The sequence below is a fragment of the Lepisosteus oculatus genome, chromosome 11 (assembly GCF_040954835.1).
Source record: "Lepisosteus oculatus isolate fLepOcu1 chromosome 11, fLepOcu1.hap2, whole genome shotgun sequence".
NCBI classification, from domain to species: domain Eukaryota; kingdom Metazoa; phylum Chordata; class Actinopteri; order Semionotiformes; family Lepisosteidae; genus Lepisosteus; species Lepisosteus oculatus.
In genome coordinates this window covers 25,634,304-25,658,570 of record NC_090706.1, presented here as the reverse complement: position 1 = coordinate 25,658,570, position 24,267 = coordinate 25,634,304, and the positions used below count along the sequence as shown (strand labels likewise).

General features: G+C 38.0%; 2 protein-coding genes across 2 annotated transcripts; one reads left to right on the top strand and one right to left on the bottom strand.

Annotated features, from left to right (window-relative positions):
* Positions 1-4,617: 4,617 nt before the first annotated feature.
* zcchc10 (zinc finger, CCHC domain containing 10) lies at positions 4,618-9,620 on the bottom strand. The gene is made up of 4 exons (XM_006631809.3): positions 9,524-9,620; positions 8,957-9,118; positions 7,001-7,045; positions 4,618-5,755 (listed from the first exon to the last, which is right to left on the bottom strand). The coding sequence occupies exons 1-4, from the start codon at positions 9,562-9,564 to the stop codon at positions 5,524-5,526; spliced, it is 480 nt and encodes a 159-aa protein (XP_006631872.1). The 5' UTR covers positions 9,565-9,620; the 3' UTR covers positions 4,618-5,523.
* A 1,627-nt stretch (positions 9,621-11,247) lies between these two features.
* LOC102698140 (heat shock 70 kDa protein 4) lies at positions 11,248-23,466 on the top strand. The gene is made up of 19 exons (XM_006631808.3): positions 11,248-11,601; positions 12,946-13,003; positions 13,428-13,568; positions 13,943-14,065; positions 14,670-14,769; positions 15,091-15,224; positions 16,086-16,330; positions 16,527-16,603; positions 16,713-16,864; positions 17,595-17,701; positions 17,797-17,930; positions 18,180-18,361; positions 18,788-18,883; positions 19,090-19,245; positions 19,745-19,870; positions 20,537-20,644; positions 20,738-20,857; positions 21,455-21,616; positions 22,095-23,466. Exons 1-19 carry the CDS (start codon positions 11,495-11,497, stop codon positions 22,311-22,313), a joined length of 2,547 nt encoding a protein of 848 aa, XP_006631871.2. The 5' UTR covers positions 11,248-11,494; the 3' UTR covers positions 22,314-23,466.
* Positions 23,467-24,267: the final 801 nt, after the last annotated feature.

Here is a 24,267-nt window from a genome sequence, read left to right as displayed (position 1 = left end):
TGTGAAATAGTCAAGTCTGGTACCGGTTTTTTTTTTTTGCCTTTGTGTGTTTGTGCTGGGGAGAGATAGGAGACTTTAGGTTAGCTGCTTCACGGTGTGGTGAACCGTTGACTCGGCTGCGTTATACACAAAATATGGCGTGGGTGCTTTTTACGGTAGACAGTGCTCAGTTGCCAAGCTTGCTCTCGTCATACTTACTGGTATGTTGCGTTAGCACCTTCCAGCATGATCTCACCAGCTCTAGGCAAGACTTGGCCCTGTCATTACTGGGGTGGAGACCTCTGAGGAAACCAGGTTGTTCGACCAGCAGTCGGTGCAATCCCCTCTAGAGCACAATTTCCAGTATGGCAACTGACTTACTTCCAGGATAGACTTGTCCAATTCGGGCTTCCTAATGTTCTTCACAGCTGAGTTAGTGAAGCAGTTTCTTTCCTCACCTGATCGACCTCTGACACAGAATGGCTTGAGTTTGTCGCCCAGTGTGTGTCGATGCTTCACTTCAGTGGTGGATGATGTGGTTGCCTTACTATTTGTAAAAATATCTGGGGATGCTTTGGGGTGAAAACTGAATTGCTACGACTATAATAATAATTCCTTACACTTACGTTGCGCTTTTCACTTCAGCACCACCAGTGTACAGCACCCACCTGGATGATGCGACAGCAGCCATAGTGCACCAGAACGCTCACCACACATCAGCTATCAGTGGGGAGAAGAACAGAGTGATAAAGCCAATTCTAGTGTGAAATTCTCCATGCACAGCTCCCAGAGAGAATTAGACATTGAAGCTTACAAGAGATTGGGCAGTCTGGTTAATTGCAGAGTGTGGGGTGGAGTGTAGGATCCTGCAGTTTCTTTTCTGAGCTGCCTCCTTCAGGGAAATAGAGTGCACACACCATGCTGCTGGTGTTTACATCGGAGATCTTGGGCATCCTTCATTCTTGACACTCACACAGAAATTGTAAGACAGACACAGAATAGCAAAATCGCATTTCAGTGAAATGTGGCAGTGGGAGTGTGGGGAGACCAGTCAGCCTGAGTGGTCAAGCACGAAGAGAGGAGCAGTGCCCAGGCCTGAACAGCATCCAGGCACCTGCTTCAGCAGGAAGAAGGCAGAAGGCCTTCCTGGTGGAGAAGAAGCCCCTGGAAGATTTGGGAAGGAGGTGCCGGCAGGAGGAGGATGGTCTGAGCAGGAGTGGGGAACGAAGGAGAGGTAGTGGACTGTAGCAGGACAGCCGGGTTTAGGAGCTGAAAAGGCGTGGAGCCACCAGGGGGCGGTGATGAGACAATCACAGTGCGTTTGTACCAGGGAACTGGGGAATCGGCTGCACCCCTGCACAGCCTCTCCTATACAAGCTAAACAGACAACAACTGTTTAGCTTGTCTAGTTCTTGTGTCTGGGTGTCTGGTTCAGACCCTCACGGTGCGCTGAAGAATGAGTCCCGCAGATCTCGATGAGATTTTATATAGCCAAAAACAAAGAACCCATTCAGGCTGAAGATGTTAACAAGTATCTAAGTTCTGAGTAAAAGGTTCGAGCGCAGCTGTCTCAGCCACTGGCAAAATAAGAAGACAGTATTTGGAGGACTGGCCAAACACATCTGACCGGGTGTGAGTTTTTCCACTGTTACTAGCAGGACAAAGTAGGGACAACACACAGTATGTGCAGATTTTTCTATTGCACTACTGTCTTAAGGGGGAGGTCTTTTACACCGATGTACACACAGATAGGGAAGGAGCACGTCAAGGAGACGGAAGATCAGCTGCAGGGTGTCTGGGCAGCCAGCTGCTACTTCAGTCAGCATCCCCAAATAGCCGAATGACCCTTCAGTGGCTCATTTGGCAAAGGCACCACTTGGATCAGTGGTGCCTAAATGTAGCAGAAAAACACAGAGACAGAGTGGGGGGAGTGGCCTGTAGGCACAGCTAGAGGACGACTTCACAAGCCTTGAACTCCACCTCCTCGGAGAGCATTGGTGCAGGGCTGGAATGAAGGGTTCTGTAGCTTCTAGAGTGTCCTGCCTGCTTCGAGATGTCTCAGCTCCCAGATTGTGGCCGGTCATTGACTTTGTTTGGCTGTAACGTCTTGGCCACTTAAGAAGCTGCTGAACACCTAACTCAACAAGTGATTTTGTGGCGACCAAACCTAGCCTCAAATATACCAATGGCACAAAGGGGCTGTCTCTTGATAACCGGAGTGTATTGATTTCTTTTTGTGTTTTTCTTGATTTGAATCAGGCTTGACAACCAACAGGTTAAATCACCTCATTGCCTGTGCCCAATCAGCTCTTTCACTAATGAGATGAATTAGTGCTTATACAGCAGCCAGAGGCGCTCAAGTGTAAGATCAATTCATCAAAATGTCACCAAAAACATTTAATCAGTGTCCAAAATCCACACACGTTATTTTTCTAAAAATGCACATGCATTTCCACAGTAATTACTTTTGAAAAATGTTATCTTCAATCCTTTAGAGGACTTTACACGGACAATGTTCTCCAGCTGGGCAATATTTTTTTTTGTTACAACCCATGTAAAAATCCATGTACTACGCAGCAGTTTTACCTGTGGTAGCAACAGGATTGAATCTGTACTTTAAGTTTGCGTAAGAGTTATGTAAAAACTAAATCACAATGGCCTGCACTTACGTGGGTGTAGTTTGTTTTTCACAATGCTTTTGAGAAACCACAACATGAAAAGTCTTAATGTGGGGGAAAATTTAACTTATCATATCATTTGCATTTTTTCTGCTTATCGTGCATGTTCTTAGTACGTTTTCAAAACCAGAGTCTCTCGGATGATGAGCTCACAATCGCTCAAATTAGGAGCATTAAAAACCGAAGCGGCTGGGCAGATTGACCATGATATCCTCAGATCGCACTTGCTTGCATTTATTTGCAGGAACTGTTCTTATGGAAAGAATTACGGTTGTTACATTTCGCTAGAGCAAAAAACAAATGCTGGCACGAACGCTGCTTTCTCTTAGAGTCCGTCCAACTTTTCACTCTTTTCCTCTATTCTGTGAGCTCCATGTCCCTGTATGTGTTTGGTTTTGCATTTGATCTTCGGATTTATCTCGTTTGACAACAAAGCAAATAAAAAAATAAAACTTGCTGCAAGTAACGGAGTACTTGATAAAAAGAAATGTGACCAAAAAGAATCCGTTTTCGGTCAATGTTTTAAATTGTATAAACTCCAGCCAAGCTTTGTAATCTATTAATAACAAGAAGTAAATGTGCCACAAGGTCCAAGCATTCAAAATAAAAAGTGTACATTCTGTTAAGTACAGAACTGAATTTGTAAGGGTTTCCAGCGGTTTTAATTATAGCGTCACAGTTTAATAAATGACATCTAAGAAATATTGTCTTCATACATTAAAGGAATAGAAGGTGGTTAGAAAGGCTGGTCTTGGAACAGATCGCCGTGAAGAAACGAAATGCTGGCTGAGTAAGGGAGGAGGGCAGGTAGCCTAGGGAGGAAGAGAAGGAACGACGAAGAGATCTAGAAAAAGTTTGTGATCAATGTGTATTCCATTAGAACACTCAGTATTAAATTGAAATTGAAATCTAAATGGAAATTTCACTAACCTTTTAGTTAGAAAAAATAGTAGGTAGTTATCATAAACAAGTTACATATGCATCTACATTAAACTCTCGTCTTACTCAGGTTTCATGTTCAGCTTCAAATCAAAGGGCTTCTGTACAGAACAGTTATAAAAGGACTCAGTTGTGTCATTTCTCCACTAAAGCCACCTTCCTGTACCGTCAACTGATGATGGGTTATGCTTTCAAATGGTATGTTAGGGTGATTACGTGTCCGCAACACTCCTAATATCCTCTGCAACCGTATTTTTACTAATCATACTTTAAACAATATTATGCACCCAAAAACTACATTGGTACCAATGCAGTATCCCAGCATAGTTCTATTTTTATTTTAACCAATTTTAAATTACTATAAAGATTAAAAAATAAAACTATTTTCAAGAATCATATATTTAAAGTTAAAAAAATAACTGGCTTTCAAAGCTAACAGCATTACACCATTACAGGCTTTGTAACTGAATGTGTTCATTGTTTCTCAATGTTCTGTTTAATTAGAATATACAAATCCAAACACCAAACAGCCGTATTATCTGCCTGCTAGAGCATGATTATGACCATCACAGACCACAGGGTGAGCGCTCCCTGCTGGTCCCATTATCACCTCTTCCAGCAGCAACCATGGCTTCTCCAGGAGGTCTCCATCCTGGTACTGGGCAGACTCACACCTGCTTAACTTCAGTAGGTTGCCAGTTGTGGCTTATATATATAGCTGCTGACCACATGTACCACATGCTTTGTAAAGCAAGCTTTTTGAACTAGTTTAAACCAAGAATAGATCTTACTGCTCAACCCAAATCTGTATAATGTGTAACTTTACATTGGTTATGTTGACCTGCAGCTTTACTATATAGCTGCTAGCTAACAACAGAAGAAAAAAAATGGTATCCTTAACTGGAGAATAGTAAAAGTGGGACGTCAGTATGAAAATAAAGCCTATCAGTTTTAGATTCTACATTCATAGCATACTTTCATGACACACTTAGCAAAGTGATACAGACTCCATAACACTGAGCAGCGGCAAACTTAGCACATTTTATTTTACAATAAAAAATGATAATCTTTCATTTTATAGAACCTACACTTTATACAAAATAGCAGGGTAATGGACCCTGCTTGAACGAACCCAGCAAATTTAAGGCTCCTCGTGCAGCATGAATACTAGCAAAGGTCTTAGATGCACTACACCCCCACTGAATGTGTTTCAATGGCCTCTAGCACCCATTGGTTTTCACATTATAATCTACAAAACCTCTATTTTTTATGACTGCTATGCAAGTTGCACTGATCCAATGGATAATAAAAATGAAAAACTACAATAAAAATATATTACCTGTGACTGTTCTTTTACGTGTGTAATAATGAACAAAGTAAAATAAAACAAAAACTGCTTGTTAACCTTTTACCAATGTTCATTACAACACTTTGCATGATGATACTGTTGAAATAATATAGCATGGTATATCATAATTCCACTCCTTGTATAAACTACAAGCTTTTATGGAAATTTACCAATCCTTAATTTTAATATGTAAATTAAAAAGATTAAAAAGGGTTTTTTGTTGTAGCAGCTGAAACATGAAAAAATACACAATATTAAGACTTAACTGTAATTCATCCAGCTGGTGGGAAAACCCTTTAAATCTGCAACCCATCTTTCACTTGGAAAAGCAAATAGTCCTTGAGAAGAGAACCAGAAAGATCATGTAGTCCCAGCAAACCAAACAACCTTCAGAAGTTCTGAAGATAACCATATGGCTCTCCCAAGATGCATTTCAGACTGAGTGACACCAAGAGGCACATGACATGAACTGCACTATACCGCACTGTATATACAAGGAAATGCCTGCTCAGCACAACTGCCGAGTTACAGAAGCAGAAAACCTGGAATCCTTATTACAGAACTGTGCCGCTTCAGGTCTTATTTCTTCTTCTTCCTCTTCTTAGGAGGCTCCTGATCAGAGCTGCTGGTGCTGCTGGAGGAATCGGAATCGGAAGCAGAACTGCTGGACGTGGACGAACTGGAGCTGTCCTCACTGTCGCTGCTGCTGTCGCTGTCCGAGGACGAGCTGGAGGACGAGTCGCTATCGGATGAGGATTCACTGGATGAACTGCTTGAATCACTGCTGCTCGAGCTACTCGATTCTTTTGACCTGTCGCAAAAGAAAAAAAGACTGCACTTTCACATCGAAATTGTGTAAGAGGAAGCAAGACGTTAGCACACACACAAACGACATAAAACTTATTTTGTATTCCCAGGTTCTTCATTCAAGAGTACCTGCTGTATAAGTGCTTATTATCATTTCTTCAGATTGAGTATTTGCTTAGCAGATGCCCACAGCCTCATGGATTATTTTATTTGCGTAGATATACTGTACTGTATACTGTAAAGCTGGTATGAAAATGACATTTAGCAAATGCGTTCATGCAAGAGACTTCAGCGCAAACAACATAAATAATGGCAGAGGCCTCCTGAGTGGATCAAACTGTAAAGTTCTGATTCAAGCACATTCAAGGTGAGCTGTGTAGGGAGACTGTGAGTGCTGCATTTCACTTGCAGATTTAGTCAAACCCTTCTGATAGATACATACTTTATTGATCCCATGAGGGACCAATATAAGGGGCTATATGATAAAAAACTGTAAACGCAACTGATTATTACTAAATAAATGATTAAATTGAGGGTGGCATGGTGATGCAGTGGTTAGCATTTCTGCCTTACAGTGCTGGAGCCCTGAGTTCAATTCCAGACCCAAGGTGTTAACTGTGTGGACCTTGGATGTTCTTTACACAATTGCCTGGGTTTGCTCTGGGTGCTCCAGGTTCTCCCCACAGTCCAAAGATTAACTTAGTTGGCTTCTGGAAAAACTGGCACTGGTGTGAGTGTGTGCATGTTTGTGACTGGACATCCAGGGTGTATCCTGCCTTGTGTCCAATGCTTGCTGGAATAGCTGCAGTCTGGATCTAGCTCCCCCATGACTCTAAATTGGAATAAGTGGTCAGAAAATGGATGACTGAACCAAATATGGAACTTTTCCAACTTACAAATAACTCTCAGCAAACACAGCAAACCCTAAGACCTCTCGGGAGGATTGCAAGTTTGCTGTGCTTATGGCAAGGAATGTGCCTCGCCTCCAAATGACACTGAACCTAAGAGAATGGGTCTGTGTTGTCTGTTGTGTGTTGAAAGATGAGTTGCTCTAAGGTCAGCAGGTCATTCTTTCCTGTTTGACGTCATGGAGCTCTCAGCTGTAAGCTGAAATGTGAAAAACACACTCCTGGATTTTTTTAAAATGATTGCTATTGCAGAATCACTTCTAACTCATACACACCTTGTCCAAAAAAGAACTCCAAAACTACATTTGAGAGTGCATGAAAGTTAAAAAAATTCCAAATACCTTTTCTTCTTTACCTTCTTTTCACAAGAGCCCTCTGTGCCTGATCTAGAAAAAATAAATTATAGAACAGCTAAATGACTCCTTAAAGTTTCTTTGTTTGCACCTATAAAATACAGCTAATATTTGTCAAGCTCATAAGCATCTAAATCACTGGTTTTTAGTCCTTGATACCCATGTCTTCCGGTTTTCATTGAAAAACAGCTCTTCAACACTAGTGGTGAGTCATACTTTTAATTGATGTGCTGGTTTAGAATTTTTTTTAAAATACCCTGTATCAGCAATATTTTTTCCAATCTAAAGTAACAGAACTATAAGTGTTTGAGGTGGGTAGCTGCATCAGCATGCGTAGTCTGCAAAGGAACAAGTAATAGGTTTATTCTATGCTGAAAAGAGAAGAGAGAAACCTCAACGTTTCAGCTGTGGAGCCTTCTTCAGGTGTGAGCCTTCTTTACACCTGAGGAAGGCTCCACAGCCGAAATGTTGAGCTTTCTCTCTTCTCTTTTCAGCATAGAATAAATTACTTGTTCCTTAACGGAACTATATGCCGTTTCCACTCAACTTGCCTATATGATCAAGTTAAAAATGATAAACAAGCACAGGTAGGAATTTATCAAACATTAATAACTACTGACCTAAACAAACCCCACGGCAACACTGTGTTGCCCTAGCAAAATACCACTCAAGAATTTTCAAGGTCATAACCTGGGCTACTTAAACCTTCTGTTCAATTTAAATGGTGAAATAACTTCTCACATCTCCATCTAATGAGCTGTATAATGAGGCTGCTGGTGCATAATGGTGGCCATGCCTCACACAAGTGGGTGCTATATTTCATTGGTGGATGAAGTGGGTCCCTTCATATATATAAGTAACTCTGGGATTTAAAAAGCTATATACATGCAATTGATTATTATTAAATAAAGAATTCAATGGAAACTTTTTTAAACATGTATATATATATAATTATTTTAAAACACACCAGAAGCCTTTAGATGGCACTACTAGTTACTTTTTTAAAATAATACCACATTAAATATGATCAAAACAGGGGTGAATGTTCTGGGATTTGACAGAGGTGAAAAGCACTAATTACAGTGTTTAAAACAGTAGCTAATCTTAAATATATACAGATCCACAATACACGTCAGAGTGACCAGTGAATAAACTAAGGCAAAAACAACATAAAGCAAGTTAAGATTCAGACACTAGGAATTTGAAAATCTCTCCCATGCTCTTAAACTGTACTGTGGACCACAGGGCAAACTTTAAAACAACCATGTAAATATCCCTACAAGATTAGATGAACACCACAATGAGACACAACCTACTCATGCTATGAAGATAAATTTAAAAAAGAGAATATCCTTGGGCAAGTATTTGGTGTATTAAGCTATAACAAGTGCATCTTCCTTGTAGTCAGAACACTGCTTACAATTTGCAACAAAGTCTTAAAGAGATGAAAAACTATACTATTGTAAATTATGTAACAATGGAATTAAACATCAAATCTACAGGAAACACAAACATCATTCTGCTGTAATTGAGTGAGGATACTTTTATTAAAAATTATTCTATACTTTTTATATATTTTTGTGAGTCTGATCCTCTATGTTGTGCGACTTTTAAATGTATAATGCAAACAGTTGTATATAAAATACTACACAACAATATAAATGTATATTTATCTTATGTTGTTATTTTTAGACCATAGTTTTAAGCACAGGAATTGGAACTGAAAATATGCACTCAGAACCCAGAATCAGGGAGGCAGTCTTTGTAAGGAAAACAATACACAAAAGAAGCTGCATAGTATTCACGGGTTTTGGTCGCAAAAAATAAGATTTTGTTTAAGTGGGAGGTCCAAATTCTAACGTGTAACTCACTTTTAAAAATAACATAGCTTAATAAAAGCGTTCTCGGTTGTTTAAAGTGTCTATAAATCTATTTGGAATTTACCTTGGTATGATGGCCAGTGTTTTTTCATTCTCTTTCAGCTTTTTCTTCATTTCCGTGGTCCTCGACGGCCTGTGGAGGTATTTTCGCTTCCCTGTGCATTCATATGTCCAGTGACCAAATTCCAAACACTTCTGACATCGAACATGTTGTTTGTTAGCTTCTCTGTGAGTGAAACACAAAAGCACGATGAAGACATCTACTGCACACAGCATCTCACGCGCCAAATCTCCACCGTATCGTTGTATATGACGATACATTACCACGTTCAAACTCAAAATAAGACATTGTAATTCCAGTATTACTTCCCGAGTTTCCCAATCCAAAATAAAAAAGGACATTATGCAGACTGATACGCAAACAGCACTCAATCTGAGTGATTCACAATACTACTCAAACACTGCTGACGGTTAATTTTTTTTAAATCAAATAACATGGTATTTCTTGTCTTTATATATTTCACAATTGCGTCCTGTAACCCATATCATAAACTAATTGAGTTAACACTTTAAATCCATACACAGAAAGAATTTTAACAAAATATCAATAAATAATAAATATTTAACTTACGCCTGCCTGCGTGCAATTAATCTGTGCATGGGCGTCGCCATCTTGGATCTCCGGTGCGGAAGTGGAACATGGGAAATGATTAGTCCTCCCAGCTCCTCAAGCTGGGAGGACTTTACAGTACTTTTTATGCAGTACTGAAAACTACTGTTAGTTTTCAATAGTACCCGTTTTTGATGTACACTTTCACTCGACGTGTTTCAGAAGTATAATAAATGCTCACTGATAGGCAAGATGTAGATTACTATTGAATCATATTTGTCAAACATATCACATTTATTGACTGTTGTATCTCAAGAAGTTCAAACTACCAACTATGGATCATGTCTGAAACTGAAAATTACAGTTTCACTGTATTATACAATAGTCCTTGTTCAGATCTAAGGACTAGCTCATCCTTTAATTTAATCTTCTAAATCTACTGATATCTCTATTGCTGAGCCTGGTCATCACTGAGAAAACAGGTTACTACTGTAGGTGGCTTTTTAGAATCCTCACACTTTTATAGCACTTTTCTGGACACTTCACTCAAAGTACTTTAAAGATAATGAGGACTCCCCTCCTCCACCACCACCGCCAATGTGTAGCACCTGGATGATGCGACGTCACACATCAGCTATCAGTGGGGAGAAGAACGGAATAGTAAAGCTTTTCTATTAGAATTAGTAAACATAATTCATAAATGGGGATTATTAGGAGGCCATGATTGATAAAATTTGACCAGGACAACAAGGCCCCTACTCTTTTCAAGAAATGTCCTGGGATATTTTAATAACCATGGAGAGTCAAGACCTCAGTTTTACATCTCATCAGAAGGACAGAACCCTTTTTACTGTAACATTTCCCCACCAATATGCTGGGACATTACAATCCATACAAACTACAGTGTACGCACTCTCTAGTGGCCCCCTTAACATCTCTTAACAGCAGCAACCTTAACTGTCCAGGAGGTCTCACATCCAGGTACTGACCAGGCTCACACCTACTTAGCTTCAGATGTTGCTAGTTGTGAGCTGCAGGGTGATATAGCTGCTGACCACTTGTAACATGTTGTGTAAAGCCAGCCTTTTGAATTAGTTTAAACCAAGGATAGCTAGTATTGCTCATCCCAAATTTGTAAAGTGTGTAACTGAACAGTGGTTATGTTGACCTACAGTACTGTTATATCAACGATAATGACTGTAGTGCAATTTGTTTAGCCGTCACCTTACACAATTTACACAATCACTGGTCATCTATAGTGAAATAATACACGATCAACAGAATAGGGGTTTAATCTTCGGATTCCAGGGGGTTGTAGGACGATGATGTATCCTTCTGCTAACTTCTTAAGTCAAACTGAGCCAATAAATGGCCTGGCTGCAGCTGTATAAATGAATCCTGTTCAGGTCGACATTGCAAGTCAGAATTCATTGACTATTCCTATAGCTGCTTAAACAGATGCTTTAAAATAAAATAGAGGTGAAATCAAAATTGAACGATGCAAATTACATAATATAATATAATATTTTATATTTCCACAGAGGGGATGGACTGGGGTCTTTGTGGAGAACGATTTCTTCAAAACCGCCAGGAACAAACACGGGAGAAAATACTTCGAAAACGCCCCTCTCCCCCCTGTCCCTGTCCCTGAATTTGAAAGAATTTCTTTCTCATACAGAAGAGTCCAGAGCAGTCTAGAAAGATCTTAAACCTCGCGAGAAGACGGGTGCGGCGAGATTTTGGAGGTGAAACTGAGTGAGCAGCCGGCTTCTCCGTCCGCAGCGAGACCCTTTCATCCAGCGGCAGTGCGGAGAATGATTTAGCAAAGGAAGAAGGAAAACTTTTATAGATCCGTATTTACTCCACTCTTCTGGCTTTTTTTTTTGTACTCTCGCATTTAGTTTTGAAACTCCGATTCGACATCAATTTTGAAATACGATCCTTTCTTCTGAATAGTTATTTTGTAAAAAAAAAATAGCCTAGAAAGAAAAGATGTCAGTGGTCGGTTTTGATGTCGGTTTCCAGTCCTGCTATGTTGCAGTAGCCCGAGCAGGAGGGATTGAGACTGTCGCCAACGAGTACAGCGACCGCTGCACACCGTGAGTATGGAAATCTGTGCCTTTTCATTTATTTCTGTCATTAATAGACGCGTTTAATTCCCAGACAGCGAGCACAGCCAAGCAAGGCTTTGAGTTGTGAGGCCTTGCGTCATTGTACAGACAGCACACGTGAGTAGAGGTCCATAACGAGCTGCTCCGGCTTTCATGTGGACGTTTATGGCTGTCTCTTTTTGGCTTCCCTCGAGAAACTCGCCTGCTTTTGTTTTCCCACTTCAGACGTTATGGTTTAGGGTCAGTTGAGCTATGAATCGATCAGTTTTGCCTGCTATGAAAACCGGTGAACGGGTAACTAGCGGATGTTGTCACCTGCGGCCTGTGTCGTAAAGTAGGTACAGTCAAGGAATATTCCAGCAATAAGCGCTCGAAACGGACGGCTGAACCATTTAAACCAGAAACGCGTCTTTTTAGTTTTTTTTTTTAATGTAAGAAAACGGCGTTCTCATTTAAAGTTGAGCAATTTCTCTTACTCCGCTGTTCTGGTTTCATTTGTATCGTTTCATTGAGATGTGCCTTTTCATTAGGGAGTGTCGTCTTGTTAAAGCTGATTAAAAGGAAGATGTGTCTCGCAGGTTTCCATAGACTGGAGTCAGTTGATATTCTTGGACGTTGAATTTCTGTCTGTTGTGATATTGTGGTGTCAACTGAGGCACTTAACTACTGTTTCTAGATCATAGCTAATGTTATTATAAAGATAATCCACGCCGAGGCATTACCCTTAGAGGAAAATGGATGCTGCCTTAATTGAACAGACGGTTATATTGCCTTTTGAGCTGCACACAAAATGTCCTAATTTGTGCTCCTAATATGATGGAATTAATTGCATTTATAAATGTAAATTAAAAAAAAAGCATTGCCTTTTGTATGTAGGTGTTCAAAGATTATGATGATATAAGACATGTAATTTTTTGTAGTGTCTTCATTCTTTACAGTGGCAAAGTATCAGGCTCAGTATTGAGTGAAGTGAACATCATCAGTGAAATAGGGAAAACCCTGATTGGATTGGATGCTTATTTGCATCATTATAGCGTCTGCTGGAAAAGATCACTGTGACTCTGGTCTCTTATAGTGAAATGTTTCATGCTGCATCAGTGTCGACAATCTATCATCTGTATTCACCTGTATAATAATGGGTTGAAGATCATGTTTGACAGCAGGACTGCTTGAAGGCTTTGTAAAAGGAATTCAAGTTGGAAGCTGTGACAACATGCATAGGCAGCACAACATTTTGGCTGTGGAACCTCCTTCCTTCCTTTTCCGTATAAAAGGAAACTGAGAAATAAACTGCTGATAAAGTAATGAAAGCTTCACTTCCCTCTTTTTTAGGTCATGTGTGTCCTTTGGACCAAGAAATCGTTCAATTGGTGCTGCTGCTAAAAGCCAGGTAAGACTGCTGATGTTTCCTACAGTGGGTTGGTGTGACAATATTTAATGTAAATTTGTACCCACCTGTTTACTAGCGTTCTGTTAGTATGTAAAAGTAAAGCCATATTTGCCATATGTAATAATGAGTTCAGATTTGTCCAAAAAGTACAATGTATGCATCTGGACCTCTTTAAAAGTACCTCAGCTCCTGCATTTCATACATTGTTTATTGTAATTGTGTTTGTGGTATGCAATCAGTCTGCTTAGAACACGATTATATATCATTTTAAAAATATGTTGCACAGAATATTGATAAATGTGGTGATGTATGATGTAGACAACACATTTTGTTAATTATTAATAGTAGAATGATTTGGAGCTAGTTGGTGTATTTACTTTAGAAATGAATGCAGTCAACATTATCACATTGTTTTCTCCTGTAGCTCGTCACAAATGCAACGAATACAGTGCAGGGCTTTAAAAGGTTTCATGGCAGAGCCTATTCTGACCCGTACATTCAGTCTTTAAAATCCAGCCTGGCCTATGAACTTGCCCAAATGCCAACAGGAACAACTGGCATCAAGGTAAGAATGATCCAGATATGCTGAACATCTCTGAAATGAATTTAAATTGTAAATGATAGGATTACCCTGATAATTATCTACTCAGATTTTTTAGAACAAATTCTGTGTAAGTACAAGTATTCCCTGAATGCTCATGTAAAAGAGTTACAATTTTTTATTGACCTCCGTGATCTGTAAACACATTTATTAACTTTCTAGCAGTGATTTGACATTAAACTGATGTAGTACAAAAGTGTTTTGATAACTGAAATGTTCCTATGCTAGAATGTCATGAGCATTTAATGTTTCAAGAATAATGCTGACTAGCCTTTTTTAGAACAGATAAAAATATTAACAACCAGGCTTTGTGGTGTATCTTGAATTTCTTCATATAGGTGATGTATATGGAGGAGGAGAGGATTTTCAGTGTTGAACAAGTCGCTGGCATGCTGCTGACCAAACTAAAGGAGACGGCTGAAAGTGCACTGAAGAAACCTGTGGTAGACTGCGTCATCTCTGTACGTAGTTTTATACTGAGAAAGCTCTTACACATTGCACTTTGCAAAACACGCTCATTGCAAAATGTACAGATTTCAGACTGACCTTTATAGCAGACCTTTACAGGGAACTGCCTTTTTTTTTAATTCTTGCGTTTGCCCATAATTCTCATTAGTTTACAGCAATCAGTAAAATATCTGATGTGAGCTGTTTATCTCTGCATTTTAAGTAGTTTTTTTCAGCAGTGGAAATGGACAGTTCTTAATAGGGTTAAATACAATTTTGATGAACGCTAGTTGTAGAATTGTAGTCAAAACTCTTAGCTGTCTGTTGTATTGCTTAAGTAACATTTTATAACTACAATTTGACCCATTCTCTCCTGTTTGAAATGTGACTTTTCGAAATATATCTCCTTCCTGAGGATCAACCAGCCTGCACACATTTTCAGGGAACATGACCTATATAGCGATTAGTAACTCTATGATGATCTTCCATTCTGTTGATCATATTTAAGAGCAGTGTATATGTAGAATCAAACACGCCTTTTGTTGCTGGGGTTTTAGGGTTTTTCTGTGTTTCTAAACATGAATGTATCTAGCGATGCTTTTTGTCCCATCTCCCTAGGTACCTTGCTTCTACACAGATGCAGAGAGAAGGTCTGTAATAGATGCAGCACAGATTGCAGGTCTCAACTGTCTGCGACTCATGAATGAAACAACAGCTGGTAAGAGAGCAAGGCTGGAAAGTACTGATATTTGTTAGGAAAGGTATTTGAATAATTTTGCTGAGGTCTATATTTTTAAATTCCTTAAGCTGCATTTTCAGGACTTGGCACATTTTCTTCTACAGCATGCTTTGTGAGTGTCAGCGAGAAATTTAACATTTTGAAGTATTGTATATGGTACCAAAGCTCAGCAATCTAGTTAGAAATGGTAAATCTCATTGCATATTGTTGCTTGATATTTGTGCATTTTTACGTTTCCTGCAGTGCTTATGTTATACAACATGATGCTTTAATACCACATATTAATGTTGTTAATTACAGTGGCACTTGCATATGGAATTTATAAACAGGACCTTCCTGCCCCAGAGGAGAAGCCACGAATAGTAGTATTTGTTGATCTTGGCCATTCTGCATACCAGGTTTCAGTATGTGCCTTTAACAAAGGAAAGCTCAAGGTAATTTTATTTTTAAGACTGCTTATGTTTTCTAATTTGCATGAGGTCACAGGAGATTACTAGTTCGACACACCAAGAACCACCTCCCTTCTTTTAGGTGGCACATTAAGCCTCACCTCCATATTATAACTGTAGTTAAGTATTATGCTAAAGCTGAAAATAATATAAATATTTGGAAAAATATTGGGAGGACTCGGGTCATATTGGAATATGCACAGTAGCTGCCAGGGGTCAGCCAGCATTGTTTCATTATCTGTTACAGACATTTGCTTTGTAGCAATGACTGTGAACACCTGTATGCTAAGATGAATAGCCTGAACTGACGTTACCATGTCTTCTATGGTTTTGCACAGTATGCATTGGATTAAGTGTTCTGTGACAATCCGCACATAAGGAGCAGTATAACATGAGGAAAGAGCAAGCCTCTAAATTGTCACAATCAGGAACAGAACAGTAACAACGAAGTCAGTATTGTAGTTTTCTTTAATATGAATTGTGGTCTAAAGTTAGTGGTTTCTCTTACGTTTAGGGTATTAGTTCGGCTTTTGGGCATCACAAATCATTTCCGGAGAAAGCATGCCAGTATACGTTGTAATTGGAAATGCAACAGGATGTTGCATCAAGTTCTGCACACCAGCATGCATGTAATATAGTGGGGTAGAGCTTTAATAAGTGTTTATTAAGGTGGACACTTATCTTAAATATCCCCAAAAAGATAAAGCATGGGTTTTCTTTTCATTGTTTCATGGTTTTATTTTCATTTTCATAGTACAGAATTTAGTTTTGTCATTGATAAGAATATGCACACAACACCCTAAAAATAATTGATTTTTCAATGTCCCGTTTTTTCCAACTTTTTAGGTTCTTGCAACAGCTTTTGATGTGAATTTGGGTGGCAAGGATTTCGATGAGATTTTGGTGAATTATTTCTGTGAAGAATTTGCCAAAAAATACAAGTTAGATGTTAAATCCAAGACCAGAGCGCTATTGAGGCTGTACCAGGAGTGTGAGAAACTTAAGAAGCTGATGAGTGCCAATTCTTCAGACCTGCCTATGAACATTGAGTGTTTCATGAATGATATTGATGTGTCTGGAAAAATGAACAGGTAGTGTTTTTGAGTATATTCTTAATATACTTAAACAATATGGAGTATAATAACACTTTTTCTCAGATTATATAATTCAGTACTTGTTTATTAGTAAAAATCTAAATTACTGTGAGTCTGCAAAAGTAAAATGCAGCATATGCCATCATTTAATAGGATTTCTATTAATATCTCATTACTGCACTTATGTTTTCAGAGGTGCGATGGAGGAGATGTGTGCTGGACTTTTGGCTCGAGTGGAACAACCTCTCCGCAGTGTGCTGGAACAAGCCAGTGAGTGAAAATATATTTCAGTACATAGTGGAATGGAGCAGGAAGTGAAAAATAACTGGGTGTTTCAAACTATTTTGTTTTAAAAAAAATACATTTTCTACTACCTTAGGATTGAAGAAAGAGGACATCTATGCTGTTGAGATTGTGGGGGGTGCGGCCAGGATCCCTGCCATCAAAGAGAGAATCAGCAAGTTCTTTGGTAAAGAGCTTAGCACCACTTTAAATGCAGATGAGGCTGTTGCACGAGGCTGTGCCCTGCAGGTAAGTTTTTGTACTTTATGGTTTATAATGACTGTAAAGTTATGTAATCAGTGTTACATCCATTACTTACAAAATAAAATGTGATTTGAGTATGATATGGGTTGTTATTCACAATTTTCAGCACAGCTGCAGAAGAACAAAGCATGACTTCACTCTAAAAACAGCATCCTTGTGGTCTCCACATTACTTGTATTTATGCTATTCATCCACAGAAGCAACCCAACAACTACAGTACTTGCTCTTTACACAACTAACATTACTTTCAGTAACCGGAAAATTTAATTATGGAACCTATGCAAGGTTTTACATGTATACATTTTTTATGTGTCTAGTCGGATTTAACCAGGGCAGAAGGTATAATGTTTGTAGGCTATACCTCTTCCGTGATCATCATAGCCACTACTGTTAAAGGAAGCAAATATGTTTCTTATAGACTATTATAAGCAGTATTCATAATAATGAAATTAAATTACAGTGAGGTAAATTACTGTAATAATGGTGAGGAGCATCTACTTCAGACATCTCTAATCTGAATTGCCACTCAAGGTATTAATATTTACACAAGACTTTAAGAAGCATCACTGACAGCACTGGTTTGAATTGCAGTGTGAAAGGACTTTCTAAGTGGCTTAACAAGCAGCACGGCTTGTTGCAAGCACAGATGTCTTAAAATTCTGAATGAGCAGTTTTCCATGCAAGAAGTCTATTAAGTGGTGACTTTTCTCCACAGTGTGCTATCTTGTCTCCTGCATTCAAAGTGCGAGAGTTTTCTATTACGGATTTGGTTCCTTTTCCAATTTCCTTGAAGTGGAACTCTGCAGCAGAGGAAGGAATAAGGTAAATATCCCATTTCATTTTTCTTAGTATTTTTTAAAAAACATTATCAGTTCTTCCGAAATTAAATTGCACAAAATTTGTTTTTTTTACTTTAGTGACTGCGAAGTTTTTCCAAAGAATCATGCAGCTCCCTTCTCCAAAGTGCTAACCTTCTACCGCAAAGAGCCATTTTCTCTGGAAGCTTACTACAACAATCTTAAAGAACTACCATACCCAGATCCCACTATAGGTGAGAGAATCTCTATCCCCTTCAAAATATATGCCATTTTATTGTCATTGAATTTTATATTAAAACATTACCTGCGACGGACAGGCATCCTGTACACTGCCTTTAACTCATTGCTTGCCGGGATAGGCTTTATCTCCCCTGAAAGTCTGAATTAGATGAAGTGGTTAGAAAATTGATTAATAGAATAAAAAAATATAATCAAACACTCAGTTGATTGGCCCACATTGACATTGTGTGCTTTCCCTACAGGTCAATTTGTGGTACAGAAAGTGGTTCCCCAGGTTTCTGGTGAGAGCTCAAAAGTTAAAGTGAAGGTTAGAGTGAACATCCATGGAGTTTTTAGTGTATCCAGTGCCTCTCTAGTGGAGATACAGAAGTCTGAAGAGGGGGAAGAGCCAATGGAAACTGAGCAACTAGTAAAGGAGGAAGAGGTAGTAAACTTCTCTATGAATTCTATTGCCAATCAGTACTTAAAGCTGTTTCACCTAGCACCTGGTTTACAATACAAAGCTAAAAGTAAATTTTACTGAATGATTATAATTGCACAAACAGGAAAAGTCAATATACAAAGAGCCCCTAGAAACTGATTAAAAGAGGGCTTGTATTGACAATTAAATGTTAATGATCTTCAATTATGCATGCCCCTTTTTAAGTGATATACAGATTTGTGGTGGTTTTTCAAACTACTTTCTTTTCTCTAAACGTTTTTACTGTTACCGTTGGACAGCAGTAAAATGTAGACATACACTTGAATATTTATGAATGCTTCTCTGTATACATAGGATAGAAACTTTCCAGTGTTTTATTTAAAGAAAATGAGTAAATGATGAAGTATTTTATACATTTCTTTTCTTTAGAGTAAAATGCACGTTGACCAGGAAGATCAGAAAGCCCAGGGTGACAACCAGCAGAAGGAAAATGCAGAAAAAAAGAATGATGCAGATGAAATGGAGGTAAGTGAATACTAACTTTGTAATTTCACTGTGAACAGGTTCATTTCTGTTAGTTGTGTGACATAACCAGAAGATCAAATGTTTAATCTTTTTTTAAAAAGCTCACTTTTATGTTTCTTTTGCTGGTTATTAAACAGAAATATTTGCTTTTATATAGATTTATTAATTTTGTAAAGTACATCAAATTCAAAAATGTTTTATTTCAGACTTCACCAGAAGATGCCAAACAGGATAAGAAGACTGATCAGCCTCCACAGGCTAAAAAGCCTAAGGTTAAAACAAAGACTGTGGACCTTCCCATTGAAAACCAACTGCAGTGGCAACTGGCCAATGATATGCTTAACCTGTTTGTTGAAAATGAGGTAATTGCTTAATAATTGGCTAACCGAGTACATTTTTGTTTTTATTCTTTCTCTTATGGCCTTAAAGCCAGGGTCAGAATTTAAAAACATTTTGTAAATAGCTTAAACAAGTTTGCAAAAAAACGTTCTGCATGAAAGTAAAAGCGGACAGCATCGTTTGGGGTCCTCTATTTGAAAGGAAATTGTTGCAGTTGTTTCCCGAAAGTGTCCTGTATAAATGGAGCTCTTTGACAAGCACTGTAAATGCTGCCAGTTTAAACCTTGTGTTGGTATGTAGTAAAGTTGGGAAGGTGAACCTTGAAGATATGGCTTCCAGCTATAATTAAGCTTAGTGTTGCTTTAAAAGAGTTTAGAAACAATAGTTTAAATGAAAATACAACACCAATATTGTACCTCTTACCTTACACAAATGTGGTTTATTTATCTTTCCTTACTTTTGAATTGCTTCTACCCTGGTCATGGTCGTTTGCAGAGTGTTATAGCATTGTCTTTTTCATAGGGAAAGATGATCATGCAGGATAAACTTGAGAAGGAGCGCAATGATGCCAAAAACTGTGTGGAGGAGTATGTGTATGAAATGAGAGAGAAGCTGCATGGGGTCCTGGAGAAGTTTGTCAGTGAGGCTGTAAGTATATTTGTCATTTCATTGACATTAGTTTGAATTAATTCTGACAAGTGCCAGTTTATGGACATTAGTCACTGGACACATTTGTATAATTATTGTGCTGGTTTAATATAACTAGTACTTTAAATGTTGACACTACAGGGCTTTTCCATATCAGTTGTGGATGCTGGTATGATAGGTGTCTAGTTATAAGTTTTATTTTGGATTTTTTACTTTTTTTAAACTTTAGAATTGAAAATTATTTATATTGTGTATATAAATGCCTTTGGGCAGATAGTCTCCTTGATTGAGCTGTTCATTTTTTCATCTGTTACAAGCCCTGAAGTAATGTACTTCGCTGTTTAAAGGAGAAGTAGTTTGCTCATTCTTATTGCAGCACACCTGCAGGGATCCAGGATTGTATAGGAGTTACTCTCTTGTTTAAAGCCAAGAGTTCCTTGGCTAACTAATCCCAACAGTACCCAGGTAACCAGTTGTGTATTGCTGCTTGGGCAATCCTAGGCACAGTTGGCTAATGGGAGCAGCCAGACTTGGCTTTTGATTTAATTCGAAAGATTTTGTAATAATTCGAAAGAATATTATGAATTAGAAACTATCTTATTAGTGTTGCAAAAGGCTTTAATAATTAACATTTGTTCCCCATTGACAAATTATTTGAATTTATAGGACCGAGATGTTTTCTCATTGAAACTTGAAGACACAGAAAACTGGCTATATGAGGATGGAGAGGACCAACCTAAACAAGTGTACATTGATAAACTGTCTGAACTTAAGGTAACGTGGCCTCCATTAATACTGCTATCTAGTGAAGGACTATGTGTCTAAGAAATTGTCTAACTCCAACAAGTTGTTTTCCCCCACCCACAGAAACTTGGTCAGCCTATCCAGGAAAGATACCTCGAAGCTGAAGAGAGACCAAAAGCATTTGAAGAGCTTGGAAAACAAATCCAGCAGTACATGAAGATAGTTGAAGCCTTCAAATCAAAGGTAAGGAGTTATTGTCTTTATTAAAAAAAATTGCCTACACTTTAATTAAAGTGTTTGGAGATTTAAAAGTACATTGGCTCACTTGTGCCAAATTTAATTTTTGAAAACTAAAGACTGCATCTGCATGTCTTTGTATCTGAATACACAAAATCATTTTATGTAAAGGAAAGTTCAAGTGTTTGTACACTTTTAGGCACAAAGCACTCAAATTTCAGCCTTTTGACTAAAAAAAAAACTTTTCTAATAAATATACCGTTAAATCTCTAGGCCATCCGTACTGCACATTCTTACACAGAAAAGTAAGCTTAAATGTCACTGAATTCAAGTGAGTTCTGTAAATTCTTACAGGAAAGTTTAGCAATAGATGTGCTTTTCAGGGCTACAGTGATTTAAAAGAGAACTTTGGAATGTGAGTTTGTTCAAGACAAAAATATTTGGACCTGTGGTGATGTGGGGGAAAAGCATATACGGCTTGTGGACTACATGTAAATTAAAGAGATTGTGGTTTATAATTGATAATGCTGTAATAGAAAGTTGAATACAGACATGTCTGCAATTCTGTAGGTTAAGGGAGACTTAATTTTTTTTAAATTCCAGGATGAGCAATATGAGCATTTGGATGCAACTGAAATGGAGAAAGTCGATAAGATGGTAAATGAAGCCATGATTTGGATGAACAGCAAAATGAATCAGCAGAGTAAACAGAGCCTTACATTGGAACCCATCATCAGAGTGAAAGAAATTCAGTCAAAAACAAAGGTAAAAGACGTGAATTTGTGAATACTAAAATGGGCAGTAAAAAGCAAGTATAGTAAATATCAACAGTCTAGTTCAATAACAATCAGACTGGAAGTAAACTGAGATTAGAATTCAGTTTTAATTTAATGTTTTCCTAAAAATGTTTTGTGAAATGAGTTTCATTTTTTGTATGTATTGATTAATTTATGTCTTGGGAAGCGCGTGGGCCTTGAAAAATGAACATTTCTTCCTCCCTTTGCTGCCAGTGTAATGCATCTTGTTAAATGAAATGGAATGGATCCACAACTTAAATTAGAAGAAGTATTATCGTCTTAGATCTCTGAATTTCTCCAATTTTAGTTTGGGGGTTATTTATACTTCAAGCCTTCAAGTCAAGTCTTTGTAATTTGTAAAATTGTGACTATTGGAATTTAGTGCTATTTAGTTTATTTTGCTCTGTGCCCTTACCTCCTAACTGTATATTTTAATTTCTTCCTAGGAGCTTACTTTGGCTTGCAATCCCATTGTCTCAAAGCCCAAACCGAAAGTAGAGCCACCGAAAGAGGAGCAGAAGGCAGCAGAACAGAATGGCCCAGTAAATGGACAGGAAAACACAGACGCACAGCAGCCTTCCAGCACTGAGAAAGCAGCTGAAAGTACAGGCCAGTCCAACGCTGACTCCACAGACCAAAAGCTGCCTGAGATGGACATTGACTAACAAGCTGCTGCATCTTCCAAGTGCTACCAACATCTGAAATGTTATGATAGCCTTTTGAGAATTGTTATTTAGATGGTCTAACTTACCTTAGTCATATGCCAACATGGCATTTTTCATTAAAAGAATCAGTCCATATATTGGTTACGTAGGAGCAAGTCACAAACATGATGTAACTGAGAACTGCGTTCTACATGGTCTAGCAATTTATGGGTTGTATTCAGTGTTTCAATTTATAGTTCTTATTTTTTTAAATATTCAATTATTATTTCTGATTTTCATTGCCACTATTTTGGAAATATCTGTGCAAAACCATGAGCCCTGAAATAAAAAATACACTGTTTTTTTCTGTATTCAAATGTGTTTTTTTTCCATAAAAAAGACTGGCAACTGGCTTCATAATGTTTAAGAGGTTATACAGGTATTTAATATAAATATGTGAATTAATCATTTGTTCTGTAAATCAAAATAATTGAGAATAAAACTGTAATTGGTTCAATTTTGTATTTTGCAATTTGTTTTGGATTTGTTCTCTGCGGGATTTTCTGCAGACATCTCTGTTGGTACAGGTAAAAGATTAATTTGAGACCGTCCCAGAGTAATGTATGGATCTGGTAATAAAATAGGATATGAAAAAACAACATTGTTAAACTTCCAACTAGTGGCATGGAATGAACTTGTTGATTTTGTATACAGTACTTATACAATTATGATGCATTGAACAACAGAGTTGTATGGTATGAAAATGTGTTCTCTTGTTATGGTTAAAGCTGAACTATTTCTCTAAACCTGATAATACATTTTTTTTTAAATCTTCATTGATTAGTGGGCTCTATTTCGTAACCTTTCATCAATGTCTCCTAAATCACAATCTGATGTGTACACTAAAAGGATTTTTTTTTCAAATTGGATATTGCGGATAAGGAATCTGCCAGTAATGTGAAATCTAGAGAGATCCCGTCGGTTATTGAAGTCCTCCAGTGGTGGTGGAATTATTTTCTGTAAAATTGTTTGCACTGTCTCTGTTGTAAAGGCACATCACAACTGGCCTGATGAAACATTATATGCTGGTGTCTATTTTTATTCTTGATACTTCCAATTTGCTATTATCACTGCTTTTAATTTTAGAGAAGTGAAATAAAAAAATTCTTCACCATGTTGTATTTGGTAATACTTTTTAAATGTGCTGCAGTCATGTAAGGAAAATATTTCACATTAGGAATGTTTTTCAAGGTAGGTCCTTGATTATTGTCTTACATTATGAACATGTATTTTATCTTTGTGCAATGTTATGAGAGGTGAGACCAAGTATTTTTCTATATATATATACTTTATATAGAACTTTAGGATCTAAATTGAAGATGGAAGGCTTTCTAATCCATGAAATCTCAATTTTATGTCCACTTCAGAGCTTGTCAATGGGAATTGGATCACTTTTAATTTTTGTAAACAAGTTGCTGTGTTTGGTGGCAGACTCAAGTTTATTTTCCATTTCAGCAAGTCACATGCAGTTTACATGTCTGAACGCCAATTAATTACGGGACATTTTTTCAGTAATTTTTCAACTTGTACCTTACCATAATGAGGGTTATAATTCAGAGAAAGGGTGACATTGATGCCTTGAAACCTTTTTCATTCATGAAGTTTAGCAAATGGACATATATTCTCAATATAATATTGCTCTCTGAAGCGCTAGAGCCTAACTCGGCTATCAATGAGCACATGGCAGGATTCACTGTGGATGGGATACCAGTCCATTGCAGACACCAGGGCAAAGCTCTGCAGAAGCTTTTTGACCTACCGGCATGGTTGGACTGTGGGAGAAAACCAGAGCAAGAGGACGAAACCCTTGAGAAAACGGGGAGAACGTACGTACTCCCACAGATACCACCTCAGGAGTTGAACCAAGGTTCCCAGCACTGCACCACCATGCTTATAAACACACAAAAGATTATTA

Bases quoted from the DNA above. Each gene is read 5' to 3' on its own strand.
- LOC102698140 (XM_006631808.3), top strand. From the start codon at position 11,495: ATGTCAGTGGTCGGTTTTGATGTCGGTTTCCAGTCCTGCTATGTTGCA. The intron at 18,884-19,089 runs GTAAGTGAATAC...GTTTTATTTCAG, and splicing joins ATGATGCAGATGAAATGGAG to ACTTCACCAGAAGATGCCAA. The intron at 21,617-22,094 runs GTAAAAGACGTG...ATTTCTTCCTAG, and splicing joins AAATTCAGTCAAAAACAAAG to GAGCTTACTTTGGCTTGCAA.
- zcchc10 (XM_006631809.3), bottom strand. From the start codon at position 9,564: ATGGCGACGCCCATGCACAGATTAATTGCACGCAGGCAGGC. The intron at 9,119-9,523 runs GTAAGTTAAATA...TTTCACTCACAG, and splicing joins TTAATTGCACGCAGGCAGGC to AGAAGCTAACAAACAACATG. The intron at 7,046-8,956 runs GTAAATTCCAAA...TATTTTTTCTAG, and splicing joins ACACTGGCCATCATACCAAG to ATCAGGCACAGAGGGCTCTT.